Genomic DNA, 23,261 nt, shown 5'->3' with positions numbered 1-23,261 from the left:
TCCAGATTGTGCATGTGGAAGGCAAAAAGAATGTAGTGGCAGATGCTTTGTCACGCAAGCCACAGGTCTCTGCAGTTTCACTTGCTTATCATCATGAGCTTGATGAAATGAAAGAGCAGTATGCCCATGATGAGGACTTTGAAAGGTTGTATGATCAGATGTCTGAGGGTCAACGGCATGAGCATTATACTCTCAGAGATGGGTTTTTATTGATGCATGGCAGACTGTGTGTTACCAGGCCATTGCGACTCAAGGTTATGATTCAAAGTCATGCTCCACCGTATGCAGGTCATAGAGGTATTGACGCCACAGTCAAAGTAGTGGAGACTTTCTTTTATTGGCCAACCTTGAGAAGAGATGTTGATGCCTTTGTGAGGCAATGCATCGTATGTCAGAAGGTAAAGTTTGACCGTCAGAAGACACTAGCGTTATTACAGCCTTTACCTATTCCAGATAGACCTTGGGAGAGCATTGCCATGGATTTTATATGTGATCTTCCACGGACACAAACGGGAAATGATGGCATCTGGACTATCATATGCAGGTTCAGTAAGCAGGCACATTTCATTCCCGTGCATAAGACGATCAAAGTGGATCATATGGTGAAGTTGTTCATGGCGAACATCTTCAAGTATCATGGATTGCCTACGTCTATCATTAGTGACCGTGATCCACGGATGACAAGTTTGTTCTGGAGAGGGTTATTTGACAACATAGGTACAACTCTCAAGTTTTCATCGTCATTTCATCCACAGACAGAAATTCAGTCAGAAGAGGCTAACTCGATAGTGTTTGATCTTGTCAAGTGTTATGTGTCAGAGCACAAGCAACAATGGGGAAAATATCTTCCTTTAATGGAGTTTGCATATAACAACACTGTACATACCTCGACAGGCAAGGCGCCTTTTGAGATAGTGGAAGGAGGGAAGAAGGTACCACCCATTTTGCATACAAAGGATAAGATCTTTGAGGCTGATCAGTATGTGGAAAGTTTGGATGAAGCTTATCGGAGAGTTAAGTTGGCCCTCCAGAAAACTCAGCAGAAGCAAAAGAAAGCCGCAGACCGTCACAGACGTGATTTACAGTTTGCATTGGGTGATTGGGTTCTTTTGCGCTTTGAAAAGGCTAGACTCAAGAAGATGAAGGGTAAAGAGCGCTTATTCCCTAAATTGAGCATGCGTTATTATGGGCCTTTTTCGGTTTTGGAAAAGATTGGTGAGGTAACCTATCGTTTGAAGTTACCAGATCACTGGAGGATTCACAATGCTTTTCACGTGAGTCTCCTTAGACCTTTCCGTGGGGATGTGCCTGAGGATGTATCAGATGAGGCTCAGCCGGAAGTTGAGGAACTTGATGAGGTTCTGATTCCAGAGCAGATACTGGCACATAAAGAAAGGAAGGTACGAGGTAAAGTTTCCCGTCGCTATCTTGTGAAGTTCAAGAACTACTCACCGATGGATGCAAAGTGGATGGAGGAAGGTGACTTAACAGATTCACCTCAGGTTTTGCAGCTTTATCTCGATGCCTTGAGTTAGAGCCGACTCTTGTTGTGGCTCATTCAGGTTCAGCAGAGCATGGGTCTGGAGCATTACCTGATGCTCAAGAGGGGGGGTAGCACCTCCACTCCCTTGATACAGACAGGCTCAGATGACATCTAGAGGTCGCTTGGTGCAGTTTTTATCTCACCCGAAGGGACTAAGGCTGACAGTACATCTGTTTATGGGACTTCTATGATATATGTGTACTAGTCACATGGAATTTTGTGGATATGTATGGTTCACAGTGGTATACAACTTGGACTATTACTATGCCATTGGTTTGTAGTGAATGTTGATACATGTGCATGGCTTAGAGAGATTGGGACGCTGATCTTGCCATATTGTATATTTCACTTTGGATATTTTGATGCATCACCAGAATGCAATCGAGGACGCTTGCCATTTTTCAAGAGGGGGGTATGTCATGGCCCTGTGAAAATGGAACAGCACAAGTGTGGGCTTGATGGTTGCAGAGTCGGAATATTGAATGATTCACATGGGGGGTGCCCGGACAGAGTCAATGATGTGTGGACATCCCTAGGTGTGAAGGGGGGGAACTAGAACATTAAACTTCTAATGTTTATTAAAGTTGCCCCTAGGCCTTAGTGGCCCCTAGGGACTTTTAAAGTTTGGGGGCCCTAGGATTATTATGGGGAGGAGGCCACTCCACTTTTGGAGTGTGCGCTTCTCTCTCCTCCCCCTCTCTCTAGCTTTTGGGAAAAAGAGTCGTGGAGCACTCTTGTGGGTTCTCATGCGTGGAAAAGCTGAACAGGAAGAGTCGACTGCAGATTTTCTGTTTTGCTGCTGTTTTCTCTGTGCAAACCAGCCGTACAGCCTTGTACGGACAGGCTGCAGGTTCTCTCTTGGTCCAGGCTACGCTCAGGAGCTGCTGCGGGTCTATCTCTTTGCTGGACAGGCTGCGCAAAGGCTCTGTACAGGCTGTGCAGACAAGTATACTGCAGGAACAGCACTGTACGACTGCCGTACAGTGTATGGACAATTCAAGTACAGTTGTACTGCTGGCGGCGCTGGACTGAACTGCAATAGGCGGTGCTGGACAGGTCTGACTGCGCAGGTTCAGGACAGTACATGTATGTATGAGCTGAGATGTTGAATCATGTGCTTGAGTTATGCCAGATGTATGCTCATGGCTGCCCTGCTTAGTGGTCTTGGCTGATCAGAGGGAGGCACAGTGTGTTATTTTGACACACAGATCTGTGTACGTGGATCCTCTGTGCTAAGAGGTATTGTGGGCAGTCAGATTGCACATACAGGTGTAATCTCTTGGCTGATTTTTGTTGTACTCAGCCATTCATATTTTTGGAATTGAATAAAGAAATACCACAAGGAGCGCCAAGCTTTGGGGCCAACAGGTGTCGCCTTGTTTTCAGATTTGGGCACTCTAGCTCCAATCTGTTTTGTTTTCATATCTAGAGTACAAGTGTACGGGTGACTGCTAGTCTACCGCACTCTGGTTTTTATCAGACGCCGGTTTCAAGGTTCCGTCCCTGGGACCAATCATCAACTTTCTGAAGGGGGTGAGCTCGTGGTTGCTTTGAAGAAAGCCATCGCTGAAAATTCAGCAAACATGTCTGATACAGAGGATGGGTACTTCTATCATGAAGAAGAAGAGCAAGAGACTTCTCCTGAGAGAGATGTATCTGAGGATATTTTTGCAGGAGAACAGGCTGCAGATGTTGAGCCTTATGAGGATGTAACACAGCCAGAAGATGTGCATGGTAAAGAGGATGATGATGCTCGGTTCAAAGATCGTTTGGCTGGTGTTATGGAAACTTTTATGCAGCTCACACAGAGTGAGAGATTTGCTGAATTTATGAGATCCCGCACAGAGCCCGAGAAAAAGAAGAAGAAGGTTCGTTCTAAGAATCTTCCGCAAGGTCATAGTGGTGCCATCCCACAGGAACCATCTTTTGGCCAGTTTCCGAACATGCAGCATGCTTATGGAGCAAACTCTCAGAGTTCCTTCTATGGACAGCCACCTATTCCTCAGCAGAACATGCATCCAGGTTATTTTGGTGGTGGCTCGGTGTTCTAATCTATGACTGGGGGTTACCCTCAGGGAGGCATGGGTATGCACGGGCCTTTTGGAGCTAATTTTCAGCCTGGTATGCAGGGGAACATGTATGGTGGTATGCAGTCCGGTATGCAAGGAAATATGTTTGGAGGCATGCAACCTAGGATGCAAGGCAATATGTTTGGTGGTATGCAGCCAGGTATGCATAACGGAATGTTTGGAAACATGGCTGGAATGTATGGTATGCCTGGTGTGGGAATGGGAAATGTTGACCCAATGATGGGCATGAATGTTGGGGGCAGCAATCTTGCGAAACCACTTCCATATGATAATCTAACGCCTATGGGAAAGGCGAAGGATTACAAGGAAGGGGAGCTGCATTGAAGTTTGACACATTCAGTGGGGCCAAGGATAAACTTAAAGCACTTACCTTTTTACAGCAGTTTGGTGCTGCTTTTTCTGGTGGCAATTACACGGAGTCCTCTAAGGTGAGGAAAGCTGCCACTTTTCTCAAGGGCAATGCTTTGCAGTGGTGGTCTACTCTTCTTTTGCAGGGCAAAGCACCCACTACATGGGTCCAATGTAAACAGGTTTTCTCTTCCGTATGGCTCACATCAACATTTGAGGTGGATGTTATGACCGCATGGCACAAGTTGGATGCTTCAAAGTGTGATAGTTTGGAGGATTATAACAAGAAGTTTTGGGAAGCATTACTCCCAGTGACTTCTTATTGTGCGGTGCCATTATCTGCGCAGGTAGAGAAGTATTGTTGTCGGCTGCCCAAAGAGGTGTGAGATTATTGTATAAAGACAAGAGTAACAAACATGTCACAGATGATTGAAAATGCCATGACAGCTAATGCGTTACTCACTGGTGGTTCATCTGGGTTTAAAGGCAGTAAGAAATTGAGCAAGAAAGCTGAAAAATTTGGGCATGCTTCTCGTGATGCTAAAGGGTCTTCAGAGACGAAGTATAAGAAGTTGCCAATGCCCAAGAGGACTTCTGAGGAAAGACAGGTTTTGAGAGATGCTCATAAGTGTTTTTACTGTACTGAAGAGGGGCATATGTCATTCAATTGTCCCAAAAGAAAGTCCCAAAAGGACTCTGACAATAAAGGAGAGCCCAAGCCAAAGAAACAAAAGCCTTCTGCAGGCTTAGTTCCTGATCTTGTAGGGGAACAGCCAGGTGGTGACGCTACAGAGTTTTGCAGGGCATGGGGCAAAGTGAGAAATCAGAATGCCTTGATCTTCTTTGACACAGGTGCTAGAGCCAACTTCATTTCACCAGATTTGGCTGGCCGATTGGGGATTCGCGCAGAGCAGATGGGGCCGTTACATGAGGCTAATATGGCTTGTCCACGGTATGCAGAACCCGTTACTCCTATCATTGGGAAGCTTCGGCTTCATTTACAGGGTTATGTGGACAACGAAGAGTTCTTTATCATGCCACTTGATGGCTGTGATGTTTTCTTGGGGATGCCATGGTGCCACAGAGTACATGCGGTGGTGGATACTTACAATAGGAAAATCACTCTGACTCATAGAGGGAAAGAACATGTATTGGATGTAAAACTCAAAGGGGAATCTGTTCCTATTGTATCCGCTTTGGCGATTTCATCAGTAATGAAAAAGCATCTTTCTGCGTACTTGATTTATGTAAAGGGTGCACAGGATGATGAGTCTATGTCTAATTTGTCTATGTTAGGCCAAAAGATCACGCCATAGATCTAATTCCTGGTAGTACTCCACGGAATAGACCGCCGTACCGTGTTAGTGCAGCCCAACAGGAAGAGATTATGAGTCACGTGCAGGAGCTTTTGAATAAAGGGTTGAAACAACCTAGCTCATCACCCTTTTGCTCACCTGTGCTCTTAGTGCAGAAGAAGGATGGTTCGTGGCGCATGTGTATTGATTACAGGGCGCTGAACAAGAATACCATCAAGAATCGATTCCCCATACCGAGGATCGATGACATCTTGGACCGCTTACAGGGCTCCACAGTCTTTAGTCGTATTGACTTGAAAAGCGGGTATCATCAGATACGCATTAGACCCGAGGATGTGCATAAGACAGCATTCCAAACCACGTTTGGGTTGTATGAGTTCTTGGTTATGCCCTTTGGTTTGACAAATGCGCCTGCCACATTTAACAAAATGATGGACAGGATTTTCAAGCCTCATAGAGAGTTTGTGGACACATTCTTTGATGATATGATTGTGCATTCACAAACTGAGGAAGAGCATAGAAGGCATTTGGCCATTGTGTTACAGAACTCAGAAACCATAGGTTGGTGGTTAATGGCAAGAAGAGTGAGTTCTTTTTGCAGGGGATACATTTCTTGGGGCATATTGTGTCTGCGCATGGAGTCCGTATGGATCCAGCAAAGGTGGAAGCAATACTTAATTGGCCAGCTTTGAGGACCGTGCATGATGTACGCAGCTTTCTAGGATTGTGTTCCTATTACAGGCGTCACATACGGCACTTTGCTGAAATTGCTTCGCCTCTTCATGCTTTGACGAAGAAGGCAACTCCGTTTAGATGGGCTGATCGGGAAATTACAGCATTCAAAAAGCTCAAAGAAAAGCTTACTTCCGACCCAGTATTGGTGTTACCGGACCTCCGAAAGGCTTTTGTTGTCCAGTGTGATGCATGTGGAAGTAGCATTGGTGTAGTTCTCATGCAAGAGGGACATGTCATAGCCTATGAGAGTAGAATATTGCAAGATGCCGAGAAGCATTTACAGGTTTATGAGAAAGAGATGTTGGCTGTATTTCACGCTCTTTCTACATGGAAACACTACTTGCTTGGGGCTGATTTCACTGTACAAACAGATCATAAAACCTTGCGTTATTTCCTCACGCAGACTAAGCTTTCAGAGAAGCATATGCGTTGGGCAAACTTTTTGTCAATGTTTCACTTCCAGATTGTGCATGTGGAAGGCAAAAAGAATGTAGTGGCAGATGCTTTGTCACGCAAGCCACAGGTCTCTGCAGTTTCACTTGCTTATCATCATGAGCTTGATGAAATGAAAGAGCAGTATGCCCATGATGAGGACTTTGAAAGGTTGTATGATCAGATGTCTGAGGGTCAGCGGCATGAGCATTATACTCTCAGAGATGCGTTTTTATTGATGCATGGCAGACTGTGTGTTACCAGGCCATTGCGACTGAAGGTTATGATTGAAAGTCATGCTCCACCGTATGCAGGTCATAGAGGTATTGATGCCATGGTCAAAGCAGTGGAGACTTTCTTTTATTGGCCAACCTTGAGAAGAGATGTTAGATGCCTTTGTGAGGCAATGCATCGTATGTCAGAAGGTAAAGTTTGACCGTCAGAAGACACCAGGGTTATTACAGCCTTTACCTATTCCAGATAGACCTTGGGAGGCTAACTCGACAGTGTTGGATATTCTCAAGTGTTATGTGTCAGAGCACAAGCAACAATGGGAAAAATATCTTCCTTTGGTGGAGTTTGCATATAACAACACTGTACATACCTCGATAGGCAAGGCGCCTTTTGAGATAGTGGAAGGAGGGAAGAAGGTACCACCCATTTTGCATACAAAGGATAAGATCTTTGAGGCTGATCAGTATGTGGAAAGTTTGGATGAAGCTTATCGGAGAGTTAAGTTGGTCAGCAGAAGCAAAAGAAAGCCGCAGACCGTCACAGACGTGATTTACAGTTTGCATTGGGTGATTGGGTTCTTTTGCGCTTTGAAAAGGCTAGACTCAAGAAGATGAAGGGTAAAAGAGCGCTTATTCCCTAAATTGAGCATGCGTTATTATGGGCCTTTTCAGGTTTTGGAAAAGATTGGTGAGGTAACCTATCGTTTGAAGTTACCAGATCACTGGAGGATTCACAATGCTTTTCACGTGAGTCTCCTTAGACCTTTCCGTGGGGATGTGCCTGAGGATGTATCAGATGAGGCTCAGCCGGAAGTTGAGGAACTTGATGAGGTTCTGATTCCAAAGCAGATACTGGCACATAAAGAAAGGAAGGTACGAGGTAAAGTTTCCCGTCGCTATCTTGTGAAGTTCAAGAACTACTCACCGATGGATGCGAAGTGGATGAAGGAAGGTGACTTAACAGATTCACCTCAGGTTTTGCAGCTTTATCTCGATGCCTTTGAGTTAGAGCCGACTCTTGTTGTGGCTCATTCAGGTTCAGCAGAGCATGGGTCTGGAGCATTACCTGATGCTCAAGAGGGGGGGTAGCACCTCCACTCCCTTGATACAGACAGGCTTAGATGACATCTAGAGGTCGCTTGGTGCAGTTTTTATCTCACCCGAAGGTACTGAGGCTGACAGTACATCTGTTTATGGGACTTCTATGATATATGTGTACTAGTCACATGGAATTTTATGGATATGTATGGTTCACAGTGGTATACAACTTGGACTATTACTATGCCATTGGTTTGTAGTGAATGTTGATACATGTGCATGGCTTAGAGAGATTGGGACGCTGATCTTGCCATATTGTATATTTCACTTTGGATATTTTGATGCATCACCAGAATGCAATCGAGGACGCTTGCCATTTTTCAAGAGGGGGGTATGTCATGGCCCTGTGAAAATGGAACAGCACAAGTGTGGGCATGGTGGTTGCAGAGTGAAAATATTGAATGATTCACATGGGGGGTGCCCGGACAGAGTCAATGATGTGTGGACATCCCTAGGTGTGAAGGGGGGGAACTAGAACATTAAACTTCTAATGTTTATTAAAGTTGCCCCTAGGCCTTAGTGGCCCCTAGGGACTTTTAAAGTTTGGGGGCCCTAGGATTATTATGGGGAGGAGGCCACTCCACTTTTGAAGTGTGTGCTTCTCTCTCCTCCCCCTCTCTCTAGCTTTTGGGAAAAAGAGTCGTGGAGCACTCTTGTGGGTTCTCATGCGTGGAAAAGCTGAAGAGGAAGAGTCGACTGCAGATTTTCTGTTTTGCTGCTGTTTTCTGTGTGCAAACCAGCCGTACAGCCTTGTACGGACAGGCTGCAGGTTCTCTCTTGGTCCAGGCTACGCTCAGGAGCTGCTGCGGGTCTATCTCTCTGCTGGACAGGCTGCGCACACGCTCTGTACAGGCTGTGCAGACAAGTACACTGCAGGTACAGCACTGTATGACTGCCGTACAGTGTATGGACAGTTCAGGCACAGTTGTACTGCTGGCGGCGCTGGACTGAACTGCAGTAGGCGGCGCTGGACAGGTCTGGATGCGCAGGTTCAGGCGAGTACAAGTGTAGACAGCAGGCGGCGTTTGCAAGTACAACTCCTGGCACGTATCCCGAGGTAGTACAGACGGGTACGGGACTGTTTTTCAGATCTGTATAGTCAAAGACAGCATAGAAGTGAACACAAGGAGGAGGGTACAGACAAGTACGTGCATGCGTGTGAAGCAGGGTTGTGGAAACAAGTGCCTGCAAGTACAGATTGGTACCGTTGCTTCCTCCAGTGCTGATTCACGAGCTGATTTTGGTAAGCTCCTCATCTGTTCATCTATCTCTCTTTCTACTGCTTGATGTCTGTTACAGATATGAGCTATCTGGCTCCTTGTGAGAGGAGGGGTATGGCAGATTGACAAGGGTTGAGACAGAGTTTGGACAGAAAAAGTATGTATGAGCTGAGATGTTGAATCATGTGCTTGAGTTATGCCAGATGTATGCTCATGGCTGCCCTGCTTAGTGGTCTTGGCTGATCAGAGGGAGGCACAGTGTGTTATTTTGAGACACAGATCTGTGTACGTGGATCCTCTGTGCTAAGAGGTATTGTGGGCCGTCAGATTGGACATACAGGTGTAATCTCTTGGCTTATTTTTGTTGTACTCAGCCATTCATATTTTTGGAATTGAATAAAGAAATACCGCAAGGGGCGCCAAGCTTTGGGGCCAATAGGTGTCGCCTTGTTTTCAGATTTGGGCACTCTAGCTCCAATCTGTTTTGTTTTCATATCTAGACTACAAGTGGACGGGTGACTGCTTGTCTACCGCACTTTGGTTTTTATCAGAGGCCGGTTTCACCCACCGTTGGTCGAAGATTATTCTCGTACGGAAGTGCAAACTGTTCACACCACATTGCCAAAGCATACGACCATTCCATCAAGTTTGGGACAGCTTCATACGTCTCAACTTAGCAATGAGCCTCTAGACTTCTTGACAAACCTAGCAAAGGCACCATCACATCAAGAGCCCATTCAGAGGGACCAAATATGTTTGATTTGCCTTGCCATCAAAAGTTTGTCTAACTTGTGAGGTGTTTAAAACAATTATGTTGTCTCTGTGCATCATAAATATAGGCAAATACAAAATGAGGAAAGAATTTGAGAGAAATCAAGGAGAAACTAGCGTGAAATCATAATTTGGAGGAGATAGGGAGGGAAAGCATCACTAAATGGGGAAAATTATCTTGAGGGGAGGGGGGGGCGCAATGACAAGTGCTCACAACGGTTCTCTAACAAAACGGTATCCTCTAGAGGCCTGCCAGACGGCGCCGCTCTGCTCTAGAGGTCCGACGGTGGTTCCACCTCCAACCAGAGGCCTGCCATTCTCCTACACCGAGATCCTCAAGGGCCGGGACCCGATGCTAAGATCCCCCCCTCCCTCCCTGATGAGGAGCTGAGTTGGGGATGGACGGGGGGACGGGGGGCTCTTGGACTGACGGTAGACCTGGTAGTAACCACGCCCCAAAGGATAAATATAAGAAATCTTACCACGCTCACCAATGAGGCTTGCCTACAAAAGATTCCTAAGCTGTCCACGCGCCAGGCGGCTACCTACAATCTTGCAGACCAGGGTGGAGGCCTCCAAGGAGGCGACAGTTGCAGCAAGAGGAGCTAGAGATCCGCTTAAAAAAGGAAAGGCAAGGGGCAGCAGCCTCGGTCGGGGATGACAGAACGGCTGCCATGGAGTCCTCCTGGAGGTAAGAAGACAAAAAGTAGACACCGACAACTTGCTGAAGAAAGAGCCTACACGAAATCTGAAAACACATGACGAAGGGGCGAGGAGGATAGGGCTCGGGGGGACGAAGAGGGTCAGGATGACGGGAACAGGCTGGTGAAGAAATTGAAAGTGGGCAGAACAGGCTGGCAGGGAAGAAGCGGGGCGGGCGGAAGAGACAGGTAGAAAGAAGGATAGCCAGAAGAGGCGGAAAGGAAGCACTCAAAAGGAAATAAGACACCTTTCAAAAAGGCAAGACCTAGTAAGTATCCTCTCTCCTATGAATGTGTGCATCTCAACTCTACAAACCTTGGGTGCTAAGGAGGGTCACCTTCAGTGTCAACGGGCACGTTGCCGGTTATAGATCCTGTGGAGAGGATTCTGTTGGAAAAGCTAGATCCTCTTGCCTCAAGCCACCCACCCTTGGTCGAAGATTATTCTCGTACGGAAGTGCAAACTGTTCACACCACATTGCCAAAGCATACGACCATTCCATCAAGTTTGGGACAGCCTCATACGTCTCAACTTAGCAATGAGCCTCTAGACTTCTTGACAAACCTAGCAAAGGCACCATCACATCAAGAGCCCATTCAGAGGGACCAAATATGTTTGATTTGCCTTGCCATCAAAAGTTTGTCTAACTTGTGAGGTGATTGAAACAATTATGTTGTCTCTGTGCATCATAAATATAGGCAAAATACAAAATGAGAAAAAAACTTGAGAGAAATCAAGGAGAAACTGTGAAATCATAATTTGGAGGAGATAGGGAGGGAAAGCATCACTAAATGGGGAAAATTATCTTGAGAGGAGACTCGAAAAATGAGAAAATGAAACAGAGATGATGACTGTCAGGCAAAATTCTGTAAAGGTGTTTTGAGTCCGTGTACATATGGGATGCGTGGTGTGCAATAAAACTTTGCCCTGAATGCCCTGGCAAGTGTACAGATTGAATGGCTTTGGAGTGAGTTAGTGCATGCATTTTTCTTTGGAGCAGCTGCTAGAGACTTGAAGTTTTTATTGTATGAGCTTTCTATTTGTCAAGAGGGTGTCTTGGATATGTGTAAACAAGAGGTGGAAGAGCATGAGGATGTCAATGATTGGGGCTTTGATGAGCCTCTGGTGGAAATGGATGTACATATGCTGGTTTATGTGGAGAGGGCCCAATTTCGACTGTAAATATTGAAATCTACAAGGGACGCCAGCAAAATATTAATTACTCTAGATGCGAGTTTGGAAGGTCTTCAGGTTTGAAATGGCCGTGTTTTAGTGATGATGCTGATGATTATGGTTGTGGGCAGCATTGTTTAGGAAAAGTTGCGGGTGCGGCGTGATGATCGGAAGCTTAAGGAGCAAGGAGCCCTTTTTGTGGTAGCCATTAGTGAGGCTTTGGAAAATAATAAAAATATATATATACATTAAATAGCATGGCCAACTTGTAGGCCATGTGGAAGGCCTTATTGGCTGCCAAGTCGACGTCTAGAAGGTGGCGAAGGCGTGAAGCGAGGAGAGATGGCCGCCTTGTAGGTGAGGGCTGCCTAGAAAAAGAGGACCGCTTGCTGCAGAGACGGGGAGCCAGAGAAGATGGTCGCCTAGAAAAAAACCGCCAGGGTCCAGAAGTGGTGAATCAGAGTGAGAGGCCTGTAGCGAAGATTGGAGCGTGCTGGGAGGCCGCCTGTGAGGTGTTGGCATAACAGAGGAAGAGCGATGTGCAGTTGCAAGTGCAGCTGAGTGCGCAGGTCGAAGCGAGACGGGCTGGCGAAGAGGGTGCCGCCTGTGGGAAAGAGCAGCGGAGCCTGGAGCGGACAGAGCCGACGCCTTTTGTGAGGAGTGGCCACCTTGGTGCGAAGAGCTGCAGGGCTGAGTGGCTGTAGAAGCTGGCTACAGGCGCCGACCATGGGGCCCCTGGTGTGATCATGAGAGAGCCAACACTGTGAGAGGTGAGTGGCTGCTTTTACTGCAGGTGCTAGGGAGCCATCTCAAGGAGTTGCCGTGTGGAGAAGGGTAATCGCCTAGCTGGGTCGTTGAGCAGAGACAGAGACGAGTGTGGAGAGAAGCAAGGAAGTTAGCCGCCTTGTTACGGGCCCCTTGGGTGGCTGTGCAAAGCTAGAGGCAAAGAAGGTGTGGCCGGTGATACTGCAGTGAGAGGCCTCGAAGGCAAAATGCAGTTAGCCGCCTTGGGTACAAGGGCTAATCCCCAGCAGGATCGTCAAGGGCACTGGGGAGTGTAGCGTGGAGCCACCTTGTGGAAAAAACAGCCTGGCTGGAGTACAGCAACAAGGTGAAGGGATATAGCTGCCTTGTGAACAGAGAGAAAGGTCTCCTGGGTCGTTGAGCAGAGCAAAGGTGAAGAAAGAGATGGGAGAGAGCCTCGGGTTGGGAAACAAGGAGAGCAGAGGCGAGGGCTGCTGAACATACAGGACAGCAAGCTGGCAACGAAGTGGAGAGTTTGAAAGTTTTTCTTTTTAGAAGCTTTGGATTGTGAAGGTGCTGTAAAAGGAGAGCCATGGCCGAAGGGAGTGAAGGAAGCCGAGTGGAGCCAGTTGATTTGTGAAAAAGGGATCTTCTTTTTGTATTATTTGTGGATAAGTGTGTGGGTTTTCATTATCTTGTGGAATACAGGGTTTTTAGAGGTATCTCTGTGTGGAATACAGGGTTTTTAGAGGTATCTCTGTGTGGTGTTTTGAGAGATTTCTGTTTCCGGCATTGTGCTGGTGGTGCCCCTTGTGTTTGTTGTGTCTTCCAAGACTGCTGGGTAGGTAGCTATAGAGGCATTTCTTCTTTTCCCAGCCTCCCGACAATGACTAAACAGAAAAAGTGTTTCTGCGTTCTTGGCTAGGAAACAGCCCCTTCATGTCACCATGAACGAAATGATTTCCAAAAAAACAACTGAAATGAAAGGGTTTCAAAATTTGGCTTCTGAAACATCGCCCAAAACACGTGATGGCAAGAAAGTGAAGGTAGAAATGCTTTTCTGTCTCTCTTAAGGATTTCCAAAAAATATACAGGGCAAGCATCAAACAGTAATATAGGGGAATTTTGCATTAGCCCTGAAATGAGGATAAAACTTGGAAATAAACCTTTTTCTCGATGAGATAAAATCATAAATAGGACAGATTCAAGACTCCACATATCAAACACCATTTTCTTTATGTTCAATAATCTAACCCTAGCAAGATTCAGCTGCAGAGTAGCCAAGACGGTGCTTGATGATTTAGCAAGCCAACACCCACTATGGAGGACTGCAGAAAAAATTCTTGCCCAAATAAAGTTTCTATATGAGTTCCACAAAATTGAGATCACAATAATAGCAAACTAAAGACCTAGAAATTAAGCAGACTTAAATTTCAATTTGTAAATAAGGCAGATAGCATGTTTGCCAGAAACAAACTTACTTGTCGACATCAATCCCGTTGCGACCATTTGCGACGATGTCAAAGAGAAAGCGTTTTTCACATAAACCCTAAAAATAAAGGGAAAAAATAGCATATAAAAATGGTACAAATAAAGGGGCAGTAAAGACTCTTAACCTTTAGTTCAACGATTTAAAGAATATTGACAACACTCGGTAACCTACAATTCTCATTAAAGAAAGGAAGTTGAACCTGGGTAGCAGAAAGGTAAGAGCTTGCAGAAATCATATCCTGATCACAAAAAATGCATTGTAAGTATCTGCAGTACCTCCCCGCACACGCACACACCCCCCTTCCTTCCCCTCCTTCCCTCCCTCATGTGGAAAAACTAACCTTGACTCTTTTGAGGTCTCCCAAATCAATATCAATATTATGTTCATCCACGATGTAGTCCACCATTTTTCTAGACATCTGTTCATGAGTCCTGATTTGACAATCAGAATTTCAAACATCAAAAACAATTATAACAGTTAAAAAGAGAAACATTTTTAATACAGATTCCCCGTTTGTTACTGACTGTTATCACATGCACCTCATTTATATGCATAGCAAAAGGAAAGATGAACAAGGCATGATTAGGAAAATGCAACAAATTAATGAAGAGAGAGGAAGAAGAAAGGGAGAAAGATATATTTACATCTAAAAAAGACCCGAAGGGCATGAGACCATGAATAGTACAATGATAGCACGGGTATACAGTACCATGGAAAAACTAAAAAAGAACCTGAAAACTGAAAACTGCAACATGACTATATAAGCCTCCTAATGGTAGATGTGGCTATGATGAGGGCATGTCATGTCGTCGGAGAATCTCATGGATCCATCTCTGTGTGGTGGAGATCCTTGGTGCTCTGGGTTGGGGGCCCTCACATGTAGGATGGAGTAGGCCTGCCCACTTGGGACTCCTCCAGGACGCGAATATGGCCCGTGTATGGCTGGTATGAGCTGATGTTGATACAGCGGTGTCAATGTGGGGTTGTGGATACTCGTGCCATGAAGAAATCAGTGATGGATCTCTCGGCAACGTCTTGTATGGATCAAAGAGAAAGAAAGAAAGAAAGAAAGTGAAATTAACGTCTATTCAAGACTCCAAGGGTCTATGAGACCATAAGTAATACAATGGTACCATGGATATACTGAGCCATGGAAACATCACCCATGCCAGTGGCCCAAACCCTTCCCAAAAGAGGCAATGAAATCTCCCTCATATCTCATAATACCCTGGCCATCAACAGGCCTTCAAGAGCTCCCCTGGCACTCAACTGTCGCCCCCCTCCGTCTTCTCGTCCCCCCTCCCTCTTGCACACTCGAAGCACCTATGCCTCCCCCCTTCATCGCCCCCTTCCGGCCCACACCGCCGCCTCAGCCTCGACATCCAGCCTCCTTCGCGCCACAGCCTTGCCCTCCCTCCTTTCCGCCTACGCCTTAGCCCTCCCCGCCTCCTTCCTGCCTTTCTGTCCCTTTTTGCCCGCCAGCCCCAACATTTCCAGTATGGAAGGGGTCTGGTGGACTCCAAGAAGTCTAAATATTTGGAATGTACAAGCTTTGGGAATGAGGGATTATCCAGTACAAAAGATATAGCGTGTGAAGCTTGGTCTAGGCACACAAGATGGTTTCTTGGACACAGAAAAGTGCGCACCCCCCCCCAACCCGGGGCAAGGGGTCTTCCCTTCTCAAGGGCAACCAAGTGGACTACACCTTCTCCATTGTCTTCCAATGGTGGCGGGAGAGTTCCCTGAGGATCTAATATCCCTCTGAGTCTACGGCCCACCCCTTCCAACATTGGAGCGGTTGTTTTCCCCTCCCCCCCGAGAAAATGGCTCCAAGGACGGTTTGGGACGATGAGGCCGTGACTGAGACTTTACATGGCCAGGCAATGTATCACACTCAGATAGCGGGAGACATTTAGATCATGGCAGATGGCATCAACGCTTCTTGGGAGACTACTAGGATGGAGCTCCTCCACGTCATCTCGGGATGGAAACCGTACAGGCCAATCTCGTGTGTCTTGAAACTCCTAACCAGAGACATAAGGTTATGCATAATCTTTCCCTATGTCCCACCACCACGTGAATATGAAGAAGACATGCTAAGGATGTCATTTGAAATGGGAAGGGGAGTTGCCATGAATGTAGTACCCAGAGACCCAGGTCTAGCCAAATCCACATCTCAAGGTGGATGACCAACCTTGATGGAGCCGGAGATCCCATTCAATACCTAGAGAAGATCGATCAATTTTGCAACACCATGGGAAGAATTGATGATCCCACCAAGATTTGCTCATTCGGACTTTGCCTTGAAGGCATAGCACGCCAGTGGTTTAGGACATTAAATCTACTTGAAAGGGCCACTTATGAGGTCTTTAGACACACTTTTATCGTGGAATTCTCACCCAATGAAACCAAAATGGAGCCTCATCACTCAAATCTATAACCTCAAGCAGAAGGAACGAGAAACCATTCGGGCCTACATTGCCATAGGCCATATGAGATGCAGTCCTAGAGAAAGGTTGGATGACCTATCGCGCATCAACCAATTCATGAATCTCATAGCTCAAATCTACAACCTCAAGCAATACAAAGGAGAATACCATCGGGACTGCATTGCCAAAGCCAAGAATCTCCATATGAGATGCAATTCAAGAAAGGTTGGATGACCTATCGCTCATCGACCAATTCATGATCGGTCTCAAAAGCAAGAGGCTTCATGACCATCTCTACATGCCTAGACACTGCATCTTCATCTTTGATGAGTGTTGCCACGTGGCAGTGGACCTAGTAGACTATCTTGCACGTGGCAGTGGACCTAGTAGATTATCTTGCACGATGTAGAAGTCATCCACCCCAACCAAGAGATAGGGGACGCACTGTCCAACAACAGCTAAGGGAGCCCAACCACCACCAGAAAGGGTTCTAGTTAAGGACATGAGCATGGATGAGTTAGCAAACGGTCTACTCAACCAATTAGACCAGCATTGGCACGGCCAACCCCAAGGGGAACCGCAAGGCCAAGCCAGCTAGTTCCATAAATACCCTCACTTATTTCCATGAAGAGATATGGTCTAGTGCACAATTTTTTGCCGAAACCATACAAGCACAAAGTGTCCATTGCTAAGGCCAAGACCACAATAATTTTGTGCTCATTGCTAGCGCCACATGAACCATGATACAGCTCATTGTTGGTACCAAGGCACCACAAAAGATGCTCCCACCAACACCAAGGGAACCCTTAGTCTTGCCAACCTCAATAGCCACTTCTCAACAGACACCGGCTGTAGTGCCCACCTACCATAACCCCTTACCGAAAAGTATGTATACACTGCCACGATACCTACCTCCGGTACCATCCCAACCCATTCCTCCAAGAACCACACCAGTACAACACTACTCAGTGACTCTACCTACGAATTCAAACAACCTTGAACAGGAGAGCTATGAGTAAAATAAGGAGCACAGCCCATACGGGTAGTATGATCCATAGGGTATCCAAAACAAGCTCCAACCATAGATTATGCCTCCTTGTTCGAAGCAATGGTGCAATAGAGTGCGAGAGACCTCGATAACATGTCATGCAGGCCACCTCCTCTATGCAAGGGCCCACATAGTGCTGCCGAGTGTCCTCATAAAAGCTACCGCACCTAGTTCCCAAAGTACTGCAAAACCCCCCGAAGCTACCTGACTTGGGGAAAGGGCAAGTGATCTCCCCAAGAAACTGATCCCAACCTAATGTTGGAAAGGAAGCGAGTGAAACAAGCCCAAGAGCTTCTAAGGAAGAAAGAAAGAAAGAAAGTTATATTAAACGTCTCCTAAAGACCCTATGGGTCTATGCGACCAAAGGGATACAATGCTATCCATGGTATGTCTCATCATGGAAGAGAAAAACAAAAGAAGTACAAATAACATAGCTCTCTAAGAGTTGAGGTTGATACAATGCTATCCATGGTATGTCTCATCATGGAAGAGAAAAACAAAAGAAGTACAAATAACATAGCTCTCTAAGAGTTGAGGTTGATACAATGATCATCATGGGTACGTACATTGTATAAGCGCTGGTGCAAGAGACTCTCATCATGGAGTACATGAGAATATGAAGCATGTGGGGCACATCATCCCCCAGTAGAGGGTACACCTCTCTCAAGTATGTCGAGCATGGCCGAGAGATCCCCTTTGTCACAGTACATGGGAAGGTGGTGTGATGGTGGTGGAGCATGTCTAGGATCTAGACTCTGGGACGATTGTGGATGGTGTCCTGTGGGTTGGGGATGTCAAGTACGTCGAAGCACACAAGCCCATTCCAAAGTGACTCCTCTGGGACGGGGCGGAGCTGAGGTATCCTGTGGTGGACCCGCGGGATCCACTATGCCAATATCCTCTCCTTTGGGCCAGGGAGAAACTGGTGATGGTCAATTGGCGAGGAAGGAGGGGTGGTGGCTATGGCCGACACTCCCTTAGGAGTGTATCTCGGTGTCTACAAAGCTCCAGTAGGAAGAGTCCCAAGAGGCAGCACTGGTTGAGAAGTCCATGATCCTGGATAATGGGCCGAAACCCTCACGGAAGAGACACTAGTACTTCTCGCGGATCTCATAGTACACTGGGCAATGACAAGTATAGTGCTCTCTGGGTGGCATAATTTGCAGATACTCTCCTCCTAAGGTCTCTATATGAACTCTCCATCTCTGAATATGCGCTCTGCTCGCTATGTCTCCATAAGCAGTGGGTGGATACCCGTAGCTGGCCAATCACGATCCGCATGGCACATGACATGTGAATACCCACGTAGCATGGCTGCTGGATGAAGCCCATGCTCTGTGAGCCTGAGGAAATGACCTCTGTAGAAGTACATCTTCGATGGGAGCTCCTAAGTATATATGGAGGCTAAGGAGGTCGAACCGGATAGTCCGATCGACGTCCTCATGGGAGAGCTAGAGAAAAGGGGATGGCAGCTAACCTTTCGCCTTGGGCTCCTGTAAATGGACCCAGAAGCACTATCACTCAAATAGGACCAAAGCTGCATATCTCCGTGTCACTCTAGTGTGTGTGGCTGTGGTCATGGTAAAGCAGGGGCCAGTAAAAGTAGCTCCCAAGTACACGTATGACGGGACAATCTCCACTAGGGCTCCCCTATACGTGAAGCTCAATCTGGACCTGTAGGAGCCGGAGGTGTTGAAAACCATGACCTTGGTTTTACCAAGGTTAAAAGTGAGATCTCATTGTGTATAGAAACCTGTAAAGCATCCAGGTGTCTCTGAAGCCCCCTCAGCAGATCTGATATGAGCACAATGTCATTTGCGTAGAGTAGGATATGCCTGCAAGTGAAGTGCCTGGCCTGCCTAATTTATCAGTGAAGCTTAAGATCTCATCAATATAAAGGCCAAAGAGAGTGGGTGATAAAGGGCAGCCCTGTTTTTTTTCCCTAGGAAAGAGACTTCTATTAAGTATGACAAAGGCATACAACGATCACGGCTACAAGCAGGAATAGAATAGAATCACCCCAATATGTAAGGTGATCTCAACCACTGAGGAGCATCATGGTGCCATGATAGACCTGTGGGACTAGAGGAAAAGATAATATCATGGTCCCACTCCTCCATAAATACAACGCGCTTTGCCTACCTAGAACGAGATGACCCCCGAATACGAGCCCAAGTAGCCATGAGAGTATGGATGCTATAACCCCATATAGTGCTAATGCGATGAGACTCAAAAATTTGGACACCCTCAAGAACCTCCGTGCATCTAGCTCTCCAGATCTACCATGCTGTAATACTAGCAACAGCCTCCCAACTGGTGTCAATCCTCAGTCTAGGGGGTGTATAATGTGAGTGAGGGACATCCTACAACAAACCATGCTGGGCAGCCCTGTTTCACCCCAATAGTACTAGAGATCTCTTGTGACATCCCTGTTGGGGCTCTCACCCATCTTGTAACTGACTCATAAAGAGAGATGATGCTCCAAATCATGTCGGATGGAACCCCGATGTCCCCACCTCCAAGTGGGTTTGAATATAGCCCACAAGACATCGCGGGCCTCACAGCCTTCTTGTCCTCCGAAGTAAGAATCTTGATAAGGTCTCTTTGCAAGGAAATTCTCAACTTTGGAGAGAGTACCATAGGAAAGTACTGATAAGATAAAGTAAGTTAAGTACGCCACTTTATTTATAGTTTAAATAATAATAAAATTTAGTAGTTTGAAAACAATTGTGTACACATAATATGTATAGGCTACAAGGGAAAGCCTATGGGATGCATGGATAAGGCATGGGAGCAGCTTGATAAGACCTAGGACAAATAGAAACTTCAAAACTTATATAGAAGCTTGCGCATTTTGTACCACATACGAAATGTTCCACTGTACACGTGCAGTATGCAAATCGCTGTACGGATCATGAGGTTGAGTACGAGTACAGAATGCAACTATGCCCTTGACACGTGTCAATGAGTGCCCGGCTCTTGGCCTAATAAGCTGCTTGGACACTTGAACAATGGAATATTCCAAGTGGGTTGTATTAGTGTGCAGGAAAACACACCGACACCTAGCCCTACGATCTAGACCTACAAATGGCAACTAGGGACTTGTCCTGCATGCTCAGTGCCCATACAGAAGGTTACTAACTACGTAGTCCTGTACAAGAATAGCCCACCCTAGTGCAGCAAGTACCTGAATTGCCTGTAAACATGCTTGAAGTGATGCTGCGATGTTTGCAAATGGTTCAGGAATTGTTGCAGACACAACCCTAGTGCAGCAGGTACCTCAAAACCTTAATTTCACAACATTTGACCTTGGACCAAAGTATCTGAATTAAGGTTTGTTCTAAGCTCAGCTTTGTGGTCAAACTAGATCTACATCAGGAAGGACACCAAACTGATGAAAATAGTGTAATTATGAAGACAACTGATTGTCTAAGAACTGAAGCAACAAAAGCCACTTCAATCCAGCAGGAAACAGTCATGGAAGGAACTCTTTTTTTTTTTTTAACTTCAAGCAATTTATACGTATGAATAGAATTTATACGTATGAATAGAATTTACCACTTCGATCCAGCAGGTAACACTCGTGGAAGAAACTCGTTTTCAAAAACATGGCTGAATGGACCATGGCCCACATCATGAAGAAGCCCTGCCGTTGAGGCATTACCCAAAAATTAGGCATGAAAACACAACACATGAGGTCTAGTAATGATGTAAAATGAAAAACAACACAAGCTCATAAAGACGTGATAATTCCCCAAAAACAAGCCCATGGGTATATGCCACTGAATTTGAAAAGTGAATTTTGAGGTATGTATCAAGACAAAACCTGCCAGCTTGACTGTAATGATGTCGGAGGGCTCAATGCCAAGTTCTTCTCCCTAGTTTTAGACATACAGCATTCCCACCCATGATCAAGATTTGATTTATCAAAGCTTAACAAGGTAATGCAGAAACTAAAAGGCATGATTGTTTAGCTGGTATGCTCCAGTGATCCTCTATCATGATAACTTCTTGCTAATCAAAGCTTCACAAGGTAATGCAAACTTGAAATGTCTGCTTTGGTGACCTCCCTACAACTTTTTAAGCATCTGATGGGATCAACTGTACCTGATACTGAGAAATACGCTGCATGGCCTGCCCGGCAATCCAATATACACCTAGTGAATGTTCAAATCTAGTGTGCACTGCACCTGGAAACACCATATAACACAATCCTGCCAAGAACAGAAAATGACTTCATGCTGGAACTTCGAAATTCGGGAGATAGAAGGAGGTTGAACCAGAGGGGGAGACTTACCAAGCTGTTTCACATCTCGTAGTCTGTTTCATACAAGAAAATGTTGTCAGACTTCAAAGATATCAACTGAAAATATTTGCTTAACATGATACACAAATTGACATAATCAAATTAACATAATTTTTTCCACGTTTATGCATGGCACATCAAATCAGCCCAGATACAGTGTCAAGACTGGGATGCATGCACCCAAGGGATTTAGCACAGCACAACACACTCGGGTTTTAGAAAAATTGAGACTGCTTGCAACAAACCCACAACATGCTGAGAGAGCCAAACAATTAGCAAACAATAAACGTTCCCGAAGTTAACTCACTGGGCCAAACAAAATGGAAAACATGGTGCATCTATGTTTTTCGACATCACAGTTACCAGAGGCATGCTTTTCAGGGGATGAGGATCACAGATCAAGTGGCCTGACGACTAGAGTGCAGGCATGTCACCCCAACACAATGAGGGACAAAGAAGAGGACAGAGGATACAAACCTACAACATACTGCAGCTAGACTGGTTGCAACAAACCCACAACATGCTGAGAGAGCCGAAGAACTCGGGAACAAACATTCCCAAACTTGGACTCACTGGGCCAAACAAAGTGGACAACAGGGTGCATCAATGTTTTCGGCATCGCAACAGATACGAATGGCACGCTTTTCAGGGGATGAGGATCACAGATCAAGTGGCCTGCCCACTAGAGTGCAGGCATGTAACCCCAACACAATGAAGGACAAAGAAGAGCTTTTCCTCCAGGAGCATCATCTCTCATAGGGGCGCACCCACAGATGCGGGAAGATTCTTCCAGGCAGGAGTCACACTATCTGGTCCCCATCCTTCGGCCCCTCAAGGATGCAGGGAGGGGTTTGTATATCTGTAAGTGAGCAGCTGCTGCCGACAGTGAGACTGGCTCAGGAGTCATTGTCCCAGGGCGTGCACAATGGATTACCATTACTATCCCCTCAGGCTGACTTTTGGTGCTTGGGCGGTGACTTTAACATGATAGAGGCAACAGAGGACAGACTTGGGGGTAGCACAGCCACAATTTCAGGAGCAGAGTACTCAGCCTTGGAGGAGATGATTCTTGCAGTCAAGGGACAGGACCCTTGGCATCTTCCAGAGTTTGGGCATAGCCCTAGGAGATCAGATAGGAGGAGCACCGGGCCCAATCTCTCTAGACTTGACAGATTTTATGTTCATGAGTGGGCTTGCAGCCGAGGGGGTATGATTGGTATTTTGGCAGGCACTTCATTTTCTGACCACACCCCGATTATTTTGTCCTTAGAGGACCCCTAGAGGCAAGACAGGCATGTGAGTTGGAGGATTCTGGACACACTCATTCAGGACCCCGAGATTTGCAGCAGGATAGAGAAGATATGGGCGGGATTGGATTTTCTTTCAGGCTCTGCTGCGCGCACATTGGATGAGGGCTTAGGGGAGATCAGCTGTTTCTTGCAGGAGGCAGCCCAAAGCCGATTAGAGGGTTTCTGGGAGCAGGCCCCCTGTATGAGATAGCCTTCTCTTCATAGAGTGGCCAGCCAGAGGAGAAGCATCTCTTCCCCTCATGATCATTTGATTCCCGCCCTTCAATGAGGC

The 23,261-nt window shown here is 46.2% G+C and overlaps 1 protein-coding gene across 4 annotated transcripts in view; it reads right to left on the bottom strand.

Annotated features, from left to right (window-relative positions):
* LOC147606752 (uncharacterized) overlaps positions 1–23,261 on the bottom strand; it is a 110,070-nt gene that overhangs the window by 51,943 nt on the left and 34,866 nt on the right. For 3 of the 4 annotated variants that reach the window (XM_086791647.1, XM_086791649.1, XM_086791648.1), the window contains 7 exons: positions 21,672–21,694; positions 21,482–21,588; positions 21,201–21,252; positions 20,933–21,020; positions 14,238–14,328; positions 14,097–14,135; positions 13,887–13,954 (listed from right to left, as the gene is read on the bottom strand). In XM_086791647.1, the coding sequence (XP_086647773.1) occupies positions 13,887–13,954; positions 14,097–14,135; positions 14,238–14,328; positions 20,933–21,020; positions 21,201–21,252; positions 21,482–21,588; positions 21,672–21,694 (468 nt within the window). Of the gene's footprint in view, positions 1–13,886; positions 13,955–14,096; positions 14,136–14,237; positions 14,329–20,932; positions 21,021–21,200; positions 21,253–21,481; positions 21,589–21,671; positions 22,637–23,261 lie in introns of all 4 variants that reach the window. The other variant, XM_086791650.1, reaches the window with a different exon arrangement.

The sequence above is a fragment of the Cibotium barometz genome, chromosome 57 (genome assembly GCF_041138505.1).
Source record: "Cibotium barometz isolate CiBa-2024 chromosome 57, ASM4113850v1, whole genome shotgun sequence".
Classification (NCBI taxonomy): domain Eukaryota; kingdom Viridiplantae; phylum Streptophyta; class Polypodiopsida; order Cyatheales; family Cibotiaceae; genus Cibotium; species Cibotium barometz.
The sequence above is the reverse complement of the archived record's forward strand: the minus strand, read 5'-3'. Positions and strand labels throughout refer to the sequence as shown.